The following is a 19,426-nucleotide window of genomic DNA, read 5'->3' on the forward strand; positions in this document are numbered from 1 at the left end:
GCTTAAATTTAAGTTTAAACTTTACATTTAAACACGTTGCTATGCCAAGTATAATTAATATGTTTGTTTCCATAGGTGCAACTGGTTCTTTTCCATAACTTAAACACAACTACAACCTACCATTCAATTTCAGGCTTAGGTGAACCAAAATAAGCACAGTCTATTAATGCAGGACTATCTGCGATGACTTGATACAGTTTATTAGCAGGAGTTAGAATCCTTGGTGGCTCAGCTGAAAAGATAAAGATATCTGGATTTAAATGCAAAGATACAAATGCAAAACATAAAGACATCAAGAAGCGCCTAAAGAAGTATTTCTGATCTCATTCTAGGGTCCAATTACATTCAACTATTTGCAGCCTGAGGAAATATAAACGTAGTGAAATTTTCATCTGAAAAACAAACACTTGTTTCCTATTTACAATTAATAGGGCATTAAAGCCAGTGGTTTCAATTGGAAAATTTAAAGTAGAACATACTTCAAGAAGAGAAACTCCTGGGAACAGAGTGAACTATATAATTACAAGAAAACCTCCGGGCAGAAAGAAGGCATTTTTGGTGAAACACCTACAGTTTTGAACAGAAATCCCAAAATGAAGTTCTTTCACTTAAATAACTGTCTCTCAATCAAAAGACCTGCCATTTCCTTCAAGAGAGTCTTTAGGGGCCATACTTCTACTATTTTTGTTAAATTCAGTGGGAAGATCCTGAGGCCACAATATTTCATAATGTGAAACACATCCTTGGAGGCCTTCAAGACTAATGCATAATCATTTCTCCCTGCAATAGTAATTTATAGACCATCTTTAGTTTAGCTGTGCCTTTTCCAGGGATTACCTGAATCTGGGATCACTGCAGGAGTAAAATGTGGTCTATACTGCAGTTTTCAAATGTAACAAATATTTAACAGTCCCCAAACTCCAGCAAATACATGAAAGTGCACTGAAACATTCTATCCTAAGGAATATTAATTCCTACCTTACTTGTTTGTTGTTCTTTTTTATGATTTAATAAAAAAAAAATTCTTCCAAATTTCTCAAGATTCTACAATTGTGCTTCTTACCAAGTAGTACTGAAAGAGAAATTCAGGAATATCCTACAAAAAGAAACCCCAAGATATCTGTATATGGGGCTTTTACAAGGCTCAGGAAATATATCAGTTTCCATATACTAAAAACCTCAACAAATGCTTGGGCAAACAATCCATGTAATAATAGAAGACAAGTGAATAATCAAGAAGACTGAAAAATACAGGCATTTTTTTCTTACCAAGAACATTCACAAATGCATTTGCCAGCAAGTATCCATACTCATTAGAAGCATTGCACTGATAAACAGCACTTGACCGCTCTTGCACAGCAGAGAAAATGATGGTATCCCCATCTACCTTTCTGCTAGGGTCTTCTGGGGCAACTGTTGGTGTAAAGAAAAGAAATAGTTCTTTCTCTTAAACTGAATTACATGTTTCATGCTACAGAAAAGAAGATATAATATGTGAGACCAATATGCCATTTACTCTGTTTTCACATTTGTTCACTGTGTAAGATCTGAATTCCAGAATGATTAAGGAAGTTCTTCCAGTTCTATACCTGTTATATACCACAATTCAGGGTGGTAGACTTCCTTTTTTTAAAGGTTTTTGTGTTTGTTGCTTTTGTTGTTGTATTGTGTTTCTTTTTGCCTGAAGAATCAGAGGTGAGATCAGATTTTGCACACAAGGAGGAAATATACAGATGCAACAAAATTCAGGACACTACAAACACTATCTACAAAAATGAAGAAATCCTTCTGAACATCAAAAGAAAACTGTGTTACAATTGGAACCTTAGGGCCCCTAGAGTTTAATTGTTCAGCTTTTCATATCTGTTTTTATAATTATCTAAATTATTTAGATAGTCCATTTCAAACTATCTCAGAGTAACACAAAATCAAGTCTTCACAAAAGCAGTGACAGTAATTCAGTAGGTGGCACTCTTTCCCTTATGTAATTATTATGAAGTGCCACTTCTCCAACTATTCCATAGCAGCAAGAGGTGTGTCAAAATGCTCTTGCATCCCAGAATCCAGAATATAATTGAAAATAAAAATTTGAGATATAACTGAAGAATAATTACTATCAGTTATGATACAACTGGAGTCACAGAGGTATAACAGAATTAGCTCATAACGCTGCACCAAATAAAAATGCACAAATTATAATTTAATGGTTAAAACAGCTAAGTAAAATCTATCAAAACATTACTAATGTTGATACATTGGTGATTTTATTGCTATATTAATATGAAAAATAAGTGAATAAATAAGAACACCATTGTTTGTTTGCATCGATATAGACACCAATTATTGGAGTTTGAGAAAATAAGGGTGTATATGGAAGACATTTTCATATAAAATATTCCTGATTTCTCTGGATTCATAGAGAAGATCAATTAAAAAAATTGACATGGATTTTCTGTAAGTGACTGTACCTTTTGTTTCAGATAGTATCTCAGTTCTCAACTCATAAGTGCCATGTTCATTACAGGATTAATGGGCTGAGAATAGTGGAGCAGTGAGTAACCCAGCAGGCAGTCTAGTCACCCATGAGAAGCATTCTGTATCTGCACAAACATCACCATTACGTGGAAAATGTACACAACCATCCCCCTAGAAGGCAGAGGCTCGTGGCTCCTTCATGTCCCATGCTTAGTGTATCCCTCCAGTGTGGATATATCTCATACTTTGTAACTTACAGGCTTGGTAGGACCCCTCATGAGGTAAGCATTGAGTTGTATAAAAAGAAGGGCAGCATCTTCCCTTCTCACTGCTTCATTTAGGGAAGAGATATCACTCTTCAACACTTCAAAGAAAAGAAAGTGGGTGCCTGTTCTAAGGAAAGTGTTTTAAGTCATGGGTCCAGGAGAAAAGAAAAAAAAGAAAAGAAAAAAAAGTATCAGGATAGTCAGTGCTTCATTTCTTTTATCTAGCTACCTGCATGCAGAATCAAGAGTGCTGTGTTGAGACTGGCATCTACTGTCTGTTTTCCGACACACCTAATACTTCCAGGCAACACAAGCACAACCTACATGTCTTTGCTCATGTACTATACTGCATCTTGCTGGGCCAGGCCCTAGAAGGTAGATGCTACATTACTCAACTATAATCCTGCACTCACACACTGCTTGTCTGCCTTCATGAGTACTCTGGTCACCATTAAGAATGGCTGCACAAAAAGGAGAAAATGCTTCTGATGTATTTGACAAACTGACAGGGAAAGCAGCAAAGAACTACATGATAACTAAAATGGAAGTGTACAGCTCGGCATATGAACTGTAAGGATTTGCTGTAAAATTTCTGCTGTTGTAATGTATAGCTGAGCATGTGTTCTGTATCAGACAACATTCAGTCTCAAAATCACTGAGTCAAATATAGCTTATTTGTCTACAGAGGAGGTAAGGCCTCTGTGAGATACTTCTGTCATAGTTGGCTATGAGCATCCTGAACACTGTCTGTCTTTCTGAACACATGCTCACTCCGTTTTACAAAATTTTGACAGCCCAGGTAACTATTTTTCCTTAGTATGTTTAAAGAACTACTATGGCTCTTATGGGAAAAAAAAAAAAGAAAAAAAAAAAAAAAAAAAAGAGAGAAGAAGAAATTTGGTTTCTGAACAAAAGCAGTTAAAACACACCTTTACACTTAAAATAAGCAGAAAATTCCAATTTTTTTTTTAACCCCTTTTTACTAAAGTATTTAATTTTCCTGATCAATTATTTATTTGTGCAATCTCAGGAAGCTAAACAAAAGAAGATCAAAAGAACTGTAAAATGATAATGCGGTCTGTAATATAATGTTATTAGTCCAAATAAATGATACAAATTTCAGCCTAATAAAATTCTAAAAGGACACTTCATTTTTTTTTTTTTTTAAGAAAACTAGTAGGTCATGAAATAATTGGTTTATTGATTTTACAATTCCTTAGCTCAAATCCCATTTTCCTTATGGAAAACTGGAAGATAGGATCCATTGTTGGAAGATTTTGTTGTTATCCTTTCTAAAAGCTTAAAAACAGAAAAATGTGGTCAGACTGATGGAGGTTATGGAGCCTCTGTCCTTAGGGAAAGTCAAAGTCTGAGCAGACACAGTCTTGAGCAACTTGATGCAGATAATACTCTGCTTTAAGAAGGCATGTAGGACTAGATGATCTCTACTTCCTTCCAACTTTTCTATGATTCTGTGATTTTAAGATAATCTAATTAAAAACACAGATTGACAGTAAGAAATTGCTCACTGAGAAGGAGGTATACACCTTCAATTGCTATTCTCTAATTTATTATTATTAGCAAAAAGGCTAATAATTTTAAATTCAGAAATGATGAATCCAATACTGTTACACCATTCTGAAATACAACAAAGTATGAGCTCCAGCTGACCTCAGACATTCTCAGCTCTGCTAACTTAGAAGTCAGGTCCCATAGTGCATAGAATTAGGTATTTTTTTTGTCATTGCCTAAGAAACATGATGTAATCTAAGGTAATTTATCTTTTTTTTCCTTTTTCCCAGAGGCATACTGTAGACTAAAACAGTCTAAGTTTGCATATAAACCCTTTCTATTCTATAGTGAAAATGCTGATGTCATCTTCAGCTGTTGTGGAGATTCCCTCTGGCTGAAAACAATCTGGAGAAGAAGGGAATGAACTTACTTGCTTGATTTTCCTTGTATCAATGGGAACAAATAGAGCTTCAGCATGAATAAGAACTCATCTTACCCAGATCAGTAACATGTCACAGAAAAATAAAGTAAGAACTTCAATTTAATTTTAATTTGAGAAGAGCAAAAAGATTTATGATTATCTTTAGGTGCCTGCATTTTCTTTCATGCTATCTTCAGCAACTGATGTCATCTACCTGGACTTGTGCAAAGCATTTGACACTGTCTTGCACGACATCCTTGTCACCAAATTGGAGAAAAATGGATTTGATGGATGGACCACTCACTGGATAAGGAATTGGCTGGATGGTCAACAGCTCAGTGTCCAAGTGGAGACCAGTGACAAGTGGTGTTCCACAGGGATCAGTGATGGGACCAGTGTTACTTAGCATCTTCATGGGCGACACGCACAGTAGGATCGAGTGCACCCAGGTTTGCAGACAACACCAAGCTGAATGACACAGATGCAGTTGACACACTAGAGGGAAGGAATGCTATGTAGAGGGACCTGGACAGTCTTGAGAGGTGGGCCTATGCCAATCTCATGAAGTTCAACAAGGCCAAGTGCAAGGTCCTGCATCTGGGTCGGGGCAGTGTCAAGCATAGATACAGGATGGGTGGAGAATGGCATGAGAGCAGCCCTAAGGAGAAGGATTTGGGAGTGCTGATTGATGAGATATTCAACATGAGCCAGCAATGTGTGTTTGCAGCCCAGAAGGCCAGCCATATCCTGGGTTGCATCAAGAGAAGTGTGACCAGAAGGTTGAGGGAGTGTGATTCCGCCCCTCTGCTCTGTTCTTGTGAGACTCCACCTGGAATACTCCATCCAGTTCTGGAGCCCCCAACACAAAAAGGATGTTGGAGCAGATTCAGAGGAGGCCACGAAGATGCTCAGAGGGCCGGAGCACCTCCTCTATGAGGACAGGCTGAGAGAGCTGGGGCTCTTCAGCCTGGAGAAGAGAAGGCTCCAAGAAGACCTAATTGCAACCTTCCAGTATCTGAAGGGGGCCTACAGGAAAGCTGGGGGAGGATTTTTATAAGGGTATGTAGCAACAGGATGAGGGGAAATGGCTTTAAACTGGAATAGGTGGATTTAGACTAGATGTCAGGAAGAAATTCTATACTGTAAGTGTGGTGGGACACTGGAACAGGTTGCCCAATGAGGCTGTGAATACCCCTCCCTGTAAGCATTCAAGACCAGGCTGGATGGGACTTTGAGCAACCTGGTCTAGTGGGAGGAGTGGAACTAGACTATCTTAAAACTCCCTTTCAACTCAAACCATTCTATAATTCTATCAAAGTAATGAATAAAAATAATTACTACTGCTATGTATTCACAATGACTATCTGCTCGTTGAAAAACGTTTCAAATAGCAATTTTTATTTTTTTAAGTTCATGAATAAGATCATTTCAGTGTAGGAAACTACACAGGAGGAAGAGGAGCTGCAGAATTTGATACCAATGCAGGAACAGAAAGTCTGTTGTTTAAGCTGATGGTTTCTCTTTCATCTCTTTAGTAAAGCTGAATTTTCATTTTGCATCAATTTCTTAGTGATGCTGAGAAAATTATATTAGATTTTTATAGTGAGCATCTCTTGCAGTAGTTCTACTAATATTATAATTCTGTCCTTAAGTTTATGGCCAAATAATAGTTAATGTAAATAGTGCCTGAGATTACCACTAGCTTTTAACACATTGTCATAGAATCATAGAATCATAGAATCACTAAGGTTGGAAAAGACCTAAAAGATCACCCAGTCCAACCGTTCACCTATTCCCAATAGCTCCTACTAAACCATGTCCCTCAACGCAACATCCAGTCTTTCCTTGAACACCCCCAGGGTCGGTGATTCCACCACCTCCCTGGGCAGTCCATTCCAGTGCCTGACCACCCTTTCTGAAAAGTAATACTTCCTCATGTCCAGCCTGAATTTCCCCTGGCGTAGCTTGAAACCATTCCCCCTGGTCCTATCACTAATGACACGAGAGAAGAGGCCGACCCCCAGCTCACTACAACCTCCCTTCAGGAAGTTATAGAGAGCAATAAGGTCTCCCCTGAGCCTCCTCTTCTCCAGGCTGAACATTCCCAGCTCCTTCAGCCTCTCCTCATATGGCCTGTGCTCCAGACCCCTCACCAGCTTCGTTGCCCTTCTTTGAACACGCTCCAGGGCCTCAATATCTTTCTTGCAGTGAGGGGCCCAAAACTGGACACAGTACTCGAGGTGCGGCCTGACGAGTGCTGAATATAGGGGAACAATCACCTCTCTGCTCCTGCTTGCAACACTGTTTCTGATGCAAGCCAGGATGCCATTGGCCTTCTTGGCCACCTGGGCACACTGTCGGCTCATGTTCAGCCGAGCATCAATCAATACCCCCAGGTCCATTTCCTCTACGCAGTCCTCCAGCCACACCGCCCCAAGCCTGTAGCGTCGCCTGGGGTTGTTGTGGCCGAAGTGCAGGACCCGGCATTTGGCCTTGTTGAAACTCATCCCATTGGCTCCAGCCCAGCTCTCCAGCCTGTCCAGATCCCTCTGTAGGGCGTCGCTACCCCCAGGCAGATCCACGCTTCCAGCCAATTTGGTGTCATCTGCGAATTTACTGAGGGTGCACTCGATGCCCTCATCGAGGTCATCTATAAAGATATTGAAGAGGGCAGGCCCCAGCACCGACCCCTGCGGAACACCACTCACGACCGGTCGCCAGCTGGATTTGACTCCATTCACCACCACTCTCTGCGCCCGGCCCTCCAGCCAGCTCCTTACCCAGCCAAGAGTGTACCCATCCAAGCCTCTGACTGCCAGCTTCTGCAGGAGAATGCTGTGGGAGACAGTGTCAAAGGCTTTGCTGAAGTCTAGGTAGACCACATCAACAGCCTTTCCTTCATCCACCAGATGGGTCACTAGATCATAGAAGGAGATCAGGTTGGTCAAGCAGGACCTGCCCTTCATGAACCCATGCTGGCTAGGCCTGATCCCCCGGTCACCCTGCACATGCCGCATGATCTCCCTCAAGACGATCTGCTCCATAACCTTCCCTGGCACCGAGGTCAGGCTGACAGGCCTGTAGTTCCCCGGATCCTCCTTACGACCTTTCTTATAAATGGGAGTCACATTGGCAAGCCTCCAGTCATCTGGGACCTCACCAGTCAACAAGGAGCGCTGACAGATGATGGAAAGCGGCTCGGCTATCACCTCCGCCAGTTCCCTCAGCATTGTTTTCAGCTCTGATTTCAGAGATATCTTTAAAGACCCCGTTACTGTTGAAAAATATTAAGAAAGTAAAGACAGCTGGGTTTTTTAGAATTTTATGGTCCTTGCATAGTGATGACCTTCAGATTCTGACAGTATCAGGTGATCACTTTTATTCTAACTCTTGCTAAAAATAATCTACAAATTTTCATGATTTGCTTTTTTCTCCAAAAATTTATGTTGACAAGTAATTTTCAAAAGAAGGAAGATCTTTCTGTGGTTAAAAATAACTACAATTGAGAGACTGAGGTGGCAGTTCAGAAGAACTATTTGTAAAATGTTGTACATCTGTATTCTGATGGATTAGCTATGACAACAGAAGAATGTCACAGAAACAGGACGTATTTCTGCACAGATGCATACAGTTCTAATGGTATGCTGCAGGTTCTGATCCAGACGAATACTGGACTGTATTTTCAGAGTTGGGTAAATCTGGACAAAAGCCAGTAGAAAAATAGTGAGGATGAGCAGTATAGAGCATCAGAAAGATTTGAAAACCTATAGGGTCATACAAGACTGAAAGTAAGCAAGAACAAGAAACTTATGTAATTCAACTTTGCCTTACTCTATCACCTACAGCGAATTCTCAAAGACTTAAGTCTGGAAGAGATAGAGCAAGAAAAAAGTGCCCTTTTCTTAATAATCTCACATGATTCTCGGTAAAATATTTTACAGTCATCACTGCAATCCTTGTTCCAGGGCAAGCTTTTGATTTTAATCATACTATTAACACCAAAGGGATGGCAGGGTATTACCCCTACAGCCACAGCTGTATTTTGACTATCTGTGCAGAATGAAAAAAAGCTGCTTATCAGAGGTTTTACTATCTACTGCAAGCCCTAAGCCAGATTCATCTCCTTGGGGCATCAGAGTCCAGCAGGTTTCCCTGCACCCTCCATGGCCATCATAAGCAGCATGTGTGTGTACTCACACAGAGCATGATGGACAACAAATCCCCGAGCCAGGGATTATCAAGGCCTTTCATGAAGGAAATTTAAGGGCTAATGTTTCTCCATTCACTTCAGTATGATTACTAATGGAGACTAACTCAAACTAAGATTCAATGTGAAATGTGATATGAACAAGTGAAGAACGTTTTGAAAGCAAATAAATAGTGCCTTTCAGTGCACTACTTTGTTTAAATCTAAGTGTATTTAATATTTAATAGTTCATCATGAACTATGAACTACCGAACCAATAAATTAGTCCTTTGTGCAGTGTTTGCAATGTCTTTCTGCAGTCCAATTATGAAAGCGCTTCCCCTTCCCAATTAATCCATGTTGTTACTTTTTTAAAAGTTGAGATACTTTACGCATGGCTTCCCTTTTGTAAAGCCATGTTGAATATCTGAGCACTAAAACACAACGGATTATGCAGCAGTATAAATAATGCAGAACTCGAGTGTTAATTGAAGCGCGAGGCAAGGCAGAATCATGGCCTGAACTTTCAATTGCTACTCGCAAAGTAATTCTAATTGACCTCAATGGGACTGTGCATGTGGGTTCAAATTACTCCTGTGAGTAAACATTACAAGGTTAGCTCTTTATCACTCCAATATGCCCAGAACAGCTTGCTTTAAATTTAAAGCATTACTGTCCAAAAAAATGTTCTAAAAGATTTCAAATAAACTTAAAATCTTCCTTTAAAAGTATCCCTTCATGCTGAGTAATATAACCTGGAACATTTCGCTTTTTTCATAGATGCTTAAAATACGTTAATTTTTTATTTATTTTGATACAAATCTGGTCTTCATCTTTCTTTCCTTTTCCATTTTTCCTTTCTCCTTCTGTTATTTAAGGCGCACTCTTTCACTTAGACATGGATGGACAACTCTTTCTTCAACACTCCCCCTCCCTGCCTGAATGTATTACAGAAAAACAAAACCGGAAGAATTAAGCATCTCCCAGTTGTGCTTTCCAATAGAAAATGAAAGTATTGCAAACAGATTACTGGGCCACAGGAGGCACATTGTGGGATACATGATGACAGCAGGGCTTTGAAATTCAAATGTAGTTCTTTTTCTTTGAAATCCTGCCATGGGTGTAGCTCAGTCAGCACTGCCCTGAAGCTGAAACAGCTGCTTTAGTTTCCTTTTACAGTGATTTACTAATCATTCAGCTGGGAGAGGGGCTCAATTCTGTCATTTAGTAACAAGTGAACAAAAGGGCATACTGTACTTGGTAGTTTCCATATCAGCTTTTTGATAACTCAGAATAACACAAAATTACAAGAATCTTAAGAACTGCAGTTTCTGTGATCATGATGCTTTTCTCTCTTTGATGCTCTGACAGATTCAGTGTCCTGGTGCATCCAGTGAACTTGAACTTACATATTTAAGATGGGGAAATTTCAGCCTTCCTCAGCAGTGAAAGTGACCTTTAGCATAACGCTTAGCTACTAAGTTATTATTTGCTGTATTCTTTTGCCTTTCCTTTTTTTTCCCTCCCTCCTATTGAGGTTGAGTGGTTAATTTTATTAAAGTCTTTTAATTTTTCCTGGGTTCCCTTCAATAAAGCTCCACATACTGATTCCTCAGGGCCAGTGAGCTGCCCTTGCTTTTGGAAAATTTGGTGGTATCATGCAGCTGCTTCCAAAAACTTTGTCTCTCTTAATGTTTTACTGCTACCCTGAAATGCTGCGAGATGCATTGTGCCTTTTCTGAAAAATTTACTTGTTTGTTATTTTAATAGCAACTCCTACAGCTTTGACAAGGAAGTAGTACAAGGCAAAGATGCTTTTCACAATCATCAGCAAAAGCTGTTATTAGTCAGGAGTGCTGAAGGAGTAAACTATCCGCAAGACAAAAGTCTCCACCAAACCAAGCAAAACAAGATTAATGGCAATTATATACAAATAATAAGGATGTTGAGACTACCTAAAAGCCAGAAAGGTAAGAACAGGTTAGGTACAAAAATTCAAGCATAAAGCAGAAATTCTCATTTATGTACACACAGCATGCACAAGACTACTTTGCTATTTTCCTATTTTCCTGCAGTACTTACCTTTGTTTGGTGAGACGAGTAATAGCTCTCTGAAATGGTGCTTAATGTGAGCTTACATAGTTTTCTTAAACAATGGAAGCTTCTTTTTTGACATCTCAGGCCAGAGATCTTAACTTACACTTAAGTAATACCTCTGAAATACGCTCTTAGCTAAATAACTGTTTCAATACTTCCCCTTATTTCATCCTTTTGGTACAAAAGATGAAAATGCTAGACTCTGTTGGCTTCTGAGAACTACTTTGCTATTACAGACACACTTGTGGAAATTAGAATCATGGAGTGTCTTCTGTAAATACCTTTAGATTTTCCTCAAGTTGCATACTTTTCCCTGCAGTTCAGTTTCAGATCTCTTGTATTGCAAATATTTTGAATATATCTAATGTAAGTTCTTGTTTGCCTTTTGCTATTTCCTATATTTTCACTGTAGAGAGATCTATGTGACAACCACTTTTGGTGCACATCTCAAACACCTCCTGAAAATCCTGAAAGTCACAGTCATACAATCAGTGAGTCAGAACAGTCCAGTATTTTACAGTACATTCTCTCTCTCTTTTCAAAAGGAAACAGGGTGGATTGTTTTTATATTGCTTTATAAGAAAGGAAGGATAAAGCTAGACAAACCAAGTGGGATTTAAGGATGGTGGCCATGCTGAGTGCAAAACAACTGGCAACACACTGCAACACCCTTTGGCAAGCTCTTCCCAAGTAAAGTTGTGCTTTATGTAGCAGCTAACATGTGTTTGACTTAGTCATCAATTCTGGGATGCTCTTCTTACTCATACACAGAGAAACAATAATGTCACAGGCTTACAGGTTCCTTTTCTTTGACATCTGATTGGGACATGTTGTTTTCCAGGCACTTGCTGATGTACCTGGTCAGTTTTGCTGCTGTTTTTTTATGTGCTGAAGCTTCCAACATATCTAATCTGCAAACCCTGCAAAAGTGCTCTGAACATTCACAGGAGTGATGACTTACATCATCTTTTTGATTTAGACACAAAATGTGTATCTCTGGGGCAGCAAATGAGGGAATTGGCTAACATGAATGCCAGTGGTGGAAATGATACCTCAGTAGTACTCCTCCAAAAAGAATGGTACAGCTTTGTTGCTATGGCTCTCTGTAAGCATGCTACCAGACGGGATAACCAGGTGTATGTTCACAAATCCGGTGTTCTCATGCACATTAAATGCACATTTTGTTACTACATCTTTAGCAACCACAGTATTTTTAACACTTATAACTCACTTATAATTTGTTATTACACGTCAGGCAAAAAAATCTTCAAACACATGTTCCTCATCTATAATTTTTATAAAAATTAACAATTTTTGTATTTCCTTATTAATCCTCCTGCAAGGTAGTTAGACATCTTACTTGCTATGGGAACGCCATTTGTTAACCAGCTTATGCTAGGTTTTGGGTTGCCATTAGCTCTGCAGATCAATGTCCCATCTTCTCCAGGAGATAAGACCAAGTTCCTGGGTGCTGTTATCCAGTAGGGGGAAGCTGGAGTTAGGAACAGAAACACAGCAATCATTTTCCAAAATTATGTACTGAAAACCATGAGGAACAATGGAAATAATAAAATAGTTCAAACTGTATGTATAGGTATAGACATGCACTTGCATGGTCAATTTTTTTTGTACACACGACATTCAAGGATTATGTGATAAATAATACTTTGACTAAACTAAGCTATTGAACTGCACTAAATAGGAGTTAGCTTTTTACTTCAAAATCCTGGAATAAATAACAAAACATTCCTTCTTTCTTATAGGGCTACTCATTTTTAATAAAAAATTGTCTTTCATTAAGACAGCAAGATTTATCTGACTACGGCATCTATAGAGGCTAGGATGGTCTTTTGATTAATTTTAGATATATCCATGTTCTCAGTAGTTAGACTGTTAGAACTGAAGTTAGGATAGATTACACAAAAAGATTTCATGTCAAGGGTGAAATTTATAAGTGGCAAAATCTTTGGTCTTGCTGAATTCAGTGGGTGATTTCAGTAGGGTTAGAAGTTTATGTGATACAGTTGAAAACACACAAAAGAGATCAAAACGAACAGAACACTGACCTTACCAAAAGATTTGCATCTATGTCATCATTTTGAATTAATTATTTTTTACAAAAAAAAAAATCCAAACCACATCTATGATATATTATCACAATTTGCAATTAAACTTCAGATTTTAGACTGGTAGATATGTGCAAACAAGTCTTCTGTTCTTGAAAAGAAGGCTAAATGCAACGATAACAGGACGTTGGGCTACTGTAATGTAAGTAGCTATTTAATATGCAAAGGGAGCACTACAAATGGTTACTTAAATGCCCCATAAGCTGTTTTTGCAAATTTTTTGTTTTAGAGTACTCAAAATATACTTACAGTTTCTATTTGGACAAAAATATTGTGGTTTTGGAATTAGTAAGACAATAATTCAGACAGACAACATCAAGGAAACAGAAAATAGAAATGTTCACTGAGGGAGGAAAGGGAGCATGAGATGACCAGAAAAACTGAAGAAAAATTTGGGCTATCTGAATGGAGAGCAGAAAAGACAAAATAATAACGAAGCGAAGAAGAAAGAAGAGAGATGTGGAGGAAGATAAAAAGACAACAACAAAGGATAGAAGCAGTCTAATGACAGTTAATCAAAAGATCTAAAATGAACATAGCTAAGGAATTATTTTACCGGTGTTAATACAGCCCCAATTTAGCATGTTGCTTGACAAAGTAATATAAGAAAAACAGAAATGGAAGTTAGAGGTGGTAAAGTCTGTTTGATGGCAGAATTCAGTTGGCTTATTGATCACTTCACCTGTTATTTTTTACTGTTATCATCCATCCTTTCAGCAATAATTTACTATCCAATAAACATATTTCAATCTTGCATTCTTGATGTTGACAGTATTGAATTACGATTACTTAAGTATTACCTTTTACAGTTACTGAAATGACATGATGAGTAGAACCTAATATGTTTCTTGCTATACATTTGTAGTTCCCAGAGTCAGCTTCAGAAACATCTATAATCTTGAGAGTTTTCTTGAAATTTTCAAAAAACGTTCTGTTGGCTGGCAGTTCACCACCCTCTTTAATCCAGCGGATTACTGGCGTGGGTCTGGAGAAGCAGAAGTGCAGATCAAATTAAGGGACTGGTAACAAGGAAGATGAGAGTTCTATACTTGAAGATATATTTTATAAACAATCTATTTAAAAGACTTTACTCAGATTTGTGGTACATGTCCAGCAAACATGCAAAGTATGCCAGCATTTGTTTCTAGGAAACAACAAGCCTCACTAACACTGTCAATGACCATCTGTTTGTAGGCTTAATAATTACAGAATACACTTGTCTGCTGATTAATCTTAAAAACCTTGATGGTTAATAAAGGGATACAAATGTACTTCATATCTTGCTGCACCTACACTTTTTATTATGATTACATAAGAGTAACTTTTGATAATGATAAGTTTACAACTGTCCTTTGAGCAATATTTTAATATTTTAATGCTTCACGAACATCATAAACACAAATTTGTTAGGAAACAAATCTTTCCTATGAAAAAGAAAAAAAAAAAAAAAAGTCAGTTCTGAGTCAAGTATGGCTACTTATCACTGCACTGTGTCGAAATCTTGGTTGTGCTTCATGTCAGCCACTGAAGTCAAAAGATTTTCAAACTCACGCAGACAAAAATTAAAATGTGTTGCTTACTGAGTAGAATGTCTGCTCCAAAACATTAATGAATCAAGAGGCCTGAATCTGGCCTCTTGTGGATAACAGTGTAAACTTCCCTCACTGAATTATTAAGAATAAAGTTATGCAACATAAACATTACATAGACACAAATCCATATAAAGCATGATATTTTAATTTTTCCCTGTTTTTATACAGCCATTTTACTGGAGTCTGGACCTCTGATTAATTTATTGCCAGATTGCCAAAAAGTCCACCATAACCATATGATGGATGAAGATTACAAGATCTGATTCTATTCCCACTCACAGTTGTGGTTATGCTAGTGGGGCTAATGCAAGGACACCTGAAGAGACCAACCCTTGAGGTGCTTAAGGAACGTTTGGATGTTTTGTTGAAGGACATGGTTTGTGAGAGCTGTTGAGGATTGGTGGACTGGGTGATCCTGTGGGTCTTTTCCAACCTTGGAGATTCTACAATTCTATGACCACAGCTGTGACAGAAACAGTGCACTGACCCCTACATCAATCTGTGCCAAACTGTACGTGCCCATACCCTCTGGAGTTTATGCAAGTGAATACCTCTAAATGACATTGTGTTATATCATTTGCTGGTTTACCTCACTGCTACGTCAGAGTGATCTGCACTGAATGTTTTTGTGCACTGTAAATATATTTATAGTTTTTGAAATAAATTGGTACTGAAAATTTTCCAGTACTACAGTATCTGAACCATTTTCTTCCTGAGAATGAAATGATTTAAGACCAAACTAGTTCATGAAACTAAATTGTTCTTTGGTAATTTTTCACTTGCACAATAAGCACTGAAGGCAAACATGCATTACACTGAAGAAACAAGTACCAATTAAACTCAATTACAATGAGAAGTTGGATGTAAATCGCTGAAGGTATGTTCTGACAACTCCCACCTAGATGATCTCCTAAGTATTTATTAGCATACGTGAGCAGCCTTTTCAGATTATATCATTACATTCTTTTCTTTTTTTTTTTTTTCATATATGCCATTTGAGAGCCTAGTGGCTGTATAGTTAGGAAGAAATCAGACTTGTTTCCTGAAAGAAATTCTTCAGACATGGAGACAAGCATCCAATGTTACCTTATGACTTTTCTTGCTCGTGTCCTAAAAGCAGAGGCCATCTCAAATATTTAATAAAATGAGAAAAACACTTAAGTTCATAGCTGGCTTTAAAATCTGCTGATTTTAGAGAAAATGGAAGACTTCCTTCAAGTCCTCTTTCCATTTTATATTTCTGTTTCTTTAGATCCTTAAGATTATAAGTGTTAACTTTTTAATTATCTCTGGAAAATTCTCCACCAATACTGTACTTCTGTTTAGAAAAACATGGAATAAAAAGTCACTCACAATCCTGCTGCAATGCATTCCAACAAAAGAACATTTCCTCTCAGTTCCACTTTGTTACTTGTGCTGCCTGTTGGTGTAAGAAGGACTGGTGGCCTTTCTGTAACTGGCTTGGCTGGAACAAGAAAAGTTAAAACAATTAATTTCCAGATTTTATTTTAATAATGATCAAATGCACACATCTATTCTCACATTTTGGACATAAATTTTGATACACATAGTCCGTTTAAATAAAAAATATCATGTCACATAAATACACAGTTTAACAAGTTAGGCTTTTGACAGACATACCAGAATCATATTTCAACCTAGTAAACGCTAGAATTTTGAACACACACGTGAAGAGAAGGCTCAATGCAGCCTTTCAGTAGTTGGAGAGAGCTTACATACTGGAAGAAGACTGACTTTTTACATGGGCAGACAGTGATAGGACAACGGGGAATGGCTATAAACTAAAAGAGGAGAGATTTATGTTAGATGTTAGGAAGAAATTCTTTATGCAGAGTGTGGTGAAGCACTGGTAGAGTTTGTTCAGAGAGGCTTTTGATGGACCATCCCTGGAGGTGCTCAAGGCCAGGTTGGATTGGGCCCTGGGCAGCCTGGTCTGGCGAGTGGCAGGAAGGCTGAAAGAAAATGGTTTTTAGCGTTCCTTCCAACCCAAGCCATTCTATGATTCTACAAAAAAAACCTCATTTGTTTGCTGAGGGCAGCTTTTGATACATAGAGTTTACATAAGCAACTATGTATGGATGCATACTGAGCTTGACCTGCCGCAGTCCGCAAAAGATTGAAAGTTACCAAAAGTTTCTGGGCTTCCATCAAAACACTAATAAAGCAAAGTAACTAAATTCAGAAATATAAACAAAGTTGTCAAGAGGTATGCTTCAGTTTCAAATATGTTTTGTTCAGCATTTTCTATAAAATGTGAGAAATCTCTAGAAATTTAGCTCTGTTTTCTCCTCTTACTATATACTCAATCTAAATTCCAACCATTAGCCTCTCTGGTAATAATGGAACACTGATTGTCCACAAGAAGTAACCATAGCAAACAGATAGCTATAAGACCTGTTTCTGACATTATAGTCAGTATTCTGAAATCTACTATGTTGTCTCATGTGCCTTCCTGTCAACGTTCTTTTAAAGTTATTTTAAAACAAAGGATCAACTTGCCCTAAAGTGCAGCACCAGTCTGAATCACTATATTAACCTACGGTTATTTAGTTTTGTTTTTTAATGTGGACAGGGCCAGGATTTATTGACAGACTGACATAAAGAGAGCACTTAATTTTAATATGGTATTTGTCATGAATTCCTTAAAAGTAGTACCTGAGCAACTTAAAGTTGGGAGCAAAGCATAACAAGCACAGTCAGTAGTCACGGGCTCTTAGTAGTCTACCCAGTTTCTTCACTTCCAAAGATCACTGTCTCATTTTGCAAGACTATGAAAATTCAAAGAATTCTCTCGTATTTCTGAGTTGTGAACCAATTAATTGTGCTCTTTACTAACTATCATTCTGCACTCAGCTTCATAGTTATTGTTTGTTCTTGAATGAAAGCTTATTTTTATGCAAAGAATTAAAATATTCTGTGTCCCTGATGCAGTTCAGATTATAGTAAGTTACAATTTAACATACACATAGACTCACTTGACAGAAAGACAAAACAGAACAAACGTTATGCATTTATTTCAAACAGCATTAAGTGGGGAATTCCAGATGCTCAAATGCTGTGGCATCAATCTTACCCCACAGTCAGCCTTGCTAAGCACAGATACCTGTTCAGATGGATTTAATTTGCAATACACAAAGCACCATTCAACACAGATTAATGAAAAGTTCAAACACCAAACAAACAAACACATCTTTTCCCTGCAATGTTATTTAAACAGATAGTATTAAGGCGTTCAGATTTTAATCAATTTCAGTTCAGTTTGACATTTATGAAATACATTAAAAATGAATGGTACATTCAAGAAGTTATTAAATATAAAGTGTATCTGTTAGATGCTTAATTGTTGTTATGTATTATGCAGCACGTGATATTGAATAGTCCCAGTGATAATGAACAAACCAAACTAATAGTTGGAGAAAAAAATATTAAAAAGTAACATAATTCAGAAGCAAATAGACAACTTGTAAAATCTGCCCCAGCGTGAAAGGACTCATTTATCTTAGGAGCTGGTATTTTTTATGAGACATATATTACAGTAACATTAAAACATTAACAAGTTGAAAGGACTGTGCAGTCCATTTTGCATGTATTATCACCAGTACTAATGGATACCTTCATTAGAAATTGAAAAGGAAGCAAAAGGTTAAGCAGCTACGAAGGTAAAGTTAGTTAACTAAATACTACTGTGAAACAAGGAGTATCAGTGAGGACCAGTATAACTCACCACCATAAATATCAGTGTCACTCAAATTAGCAGCTATAGTGTCATTCAATGAATCCACTGAAATAAACAGAATATCATGAAGAATGCATACAGGAGGGATAAATCAAAGTATCGGGAATCAAAAGGTGATGTTATGGCCACGGTGAGTTAATCAAATGACTGATTAATTTATTTTGATAGTTACAGCCGTAACAGATTGATATTCTTCACTATGAAAACCACTTAAAAAGTTATTCTTACACTATATTTTTTCAATCATTCAAATCCTAGAAAATGTTTCTTCAAAAGACAAAGCTTAATAAAAGGAAAAAAGACAGCTTTTGAAACAGATTATACACCAAGAAAACTGGAGATTACATTTTAAGCTTTAAAAAGTAATGCAATTTCTTATTCAGAATTAAACCAACAAAGTCTCTAGCATAAAACTACTAAAATTTGACAAGTCACCTGATAATTCTGGATAAACACCATGCATGTATGTAAGTATTAGGTGATGCAATACCTACTTGAAAAGACTTTTACAGAAATGGGTTGTTTCTGCTGTATAGTTTGTGTATGATTAAATCTCGCATAGCAGATATAGTCCTCACGGGTGTCCTCTGGTTGTACATTAGAAAAGTAAAGGTCTCCATTGAGACCTTGGGAAACTCTTTCACTTTGAGGCAGCCTTTGGAAAGCTGAGGAAAAACAAGAAAACATTTATTTCAACTATAATTTCTCTCTATTGTTATGATCTGCAGACTCCACATTTTTTCCATTATTCTTTTGTAGGTTTGTAAATACACAGAACTTCTGAAATTTTCTCTAAAGCTCCCCTGTCTTTCCATTCTTCCCCACTGTGTTAATCCACAGCTTACATTAAGATCTCCAGCTAATTCTGGCTTCATGCTTTCAGGCTGCATGTTTTCTTGTTTATTCACTACAGAACTAGAAAGTCTATTTTAACTTAGAGGGAAACTCCACCACCTGTGGCCTTGGTAAGCAACAGTCACCTACATAGAAAAAT

The 19,426-nt window shown here is 37.6% G+C and overlaps 1 protein-coding gene across 8 annotated transcripts in view; it reads right to left on the reverse strand.

The window, feature by feature from the left end:
* Positions 1-19,426, reverse strand: part of NRCAM (neuronal cell adhesion molecule) — a gene marked incomplete at both ends in the record, with an annotated part of 67,055 nt that overhangs the window by 39,442 nt on the left and 8,187 nt on the right. For 5 of the 8 annotated variants that reach the window (XM_079539510.1, XM_079539506.1, XM_079539504.1 and 2 more), the window contains 7 exons: positions 121-232; positions 1,270-1,413; positions 12,318-12,449; positions 13,884-14,068; positions 16,029-16,140; positions 18,421-18,477; positions 18,927-19,097. In XM_079539510.1, the coding sequence (XP_079395636.1) occupies positions 121-232; positions 1,270-1,413; positions 12,318-12,449; positions 13,884-14,068; positions 16,029-16,140; positions 18,421-18,477; positions 18,927-19,097 (913 nt within the window). The remainder of the gene's footprint in view (positions 1-120; positions 233-1,269; positions 1,414-12,317; positions 12,450-13,883; positions 14,069-16,028; positions 16,141-18,420; positions 18,478-18,926; positions 19,098-19,426) is intronic. The other 3 variants (XM_079539503.1, XM_079539508.1, XM_079539507.1) reach the window with 2 other exon arrangements.

The sequence above is a fragment of the Tetrao urogallus genome (genome assembly GCF_951394365.1).
Source record: "Tetrao urogallus genome assembly, chromosome: 1".
NCBI classification, from domain to species: Eukaryota; Metazoa; Chordata; class Aves; order Galliformes; family Phasianidae; genus Tetrao; species Tetrao urogallus.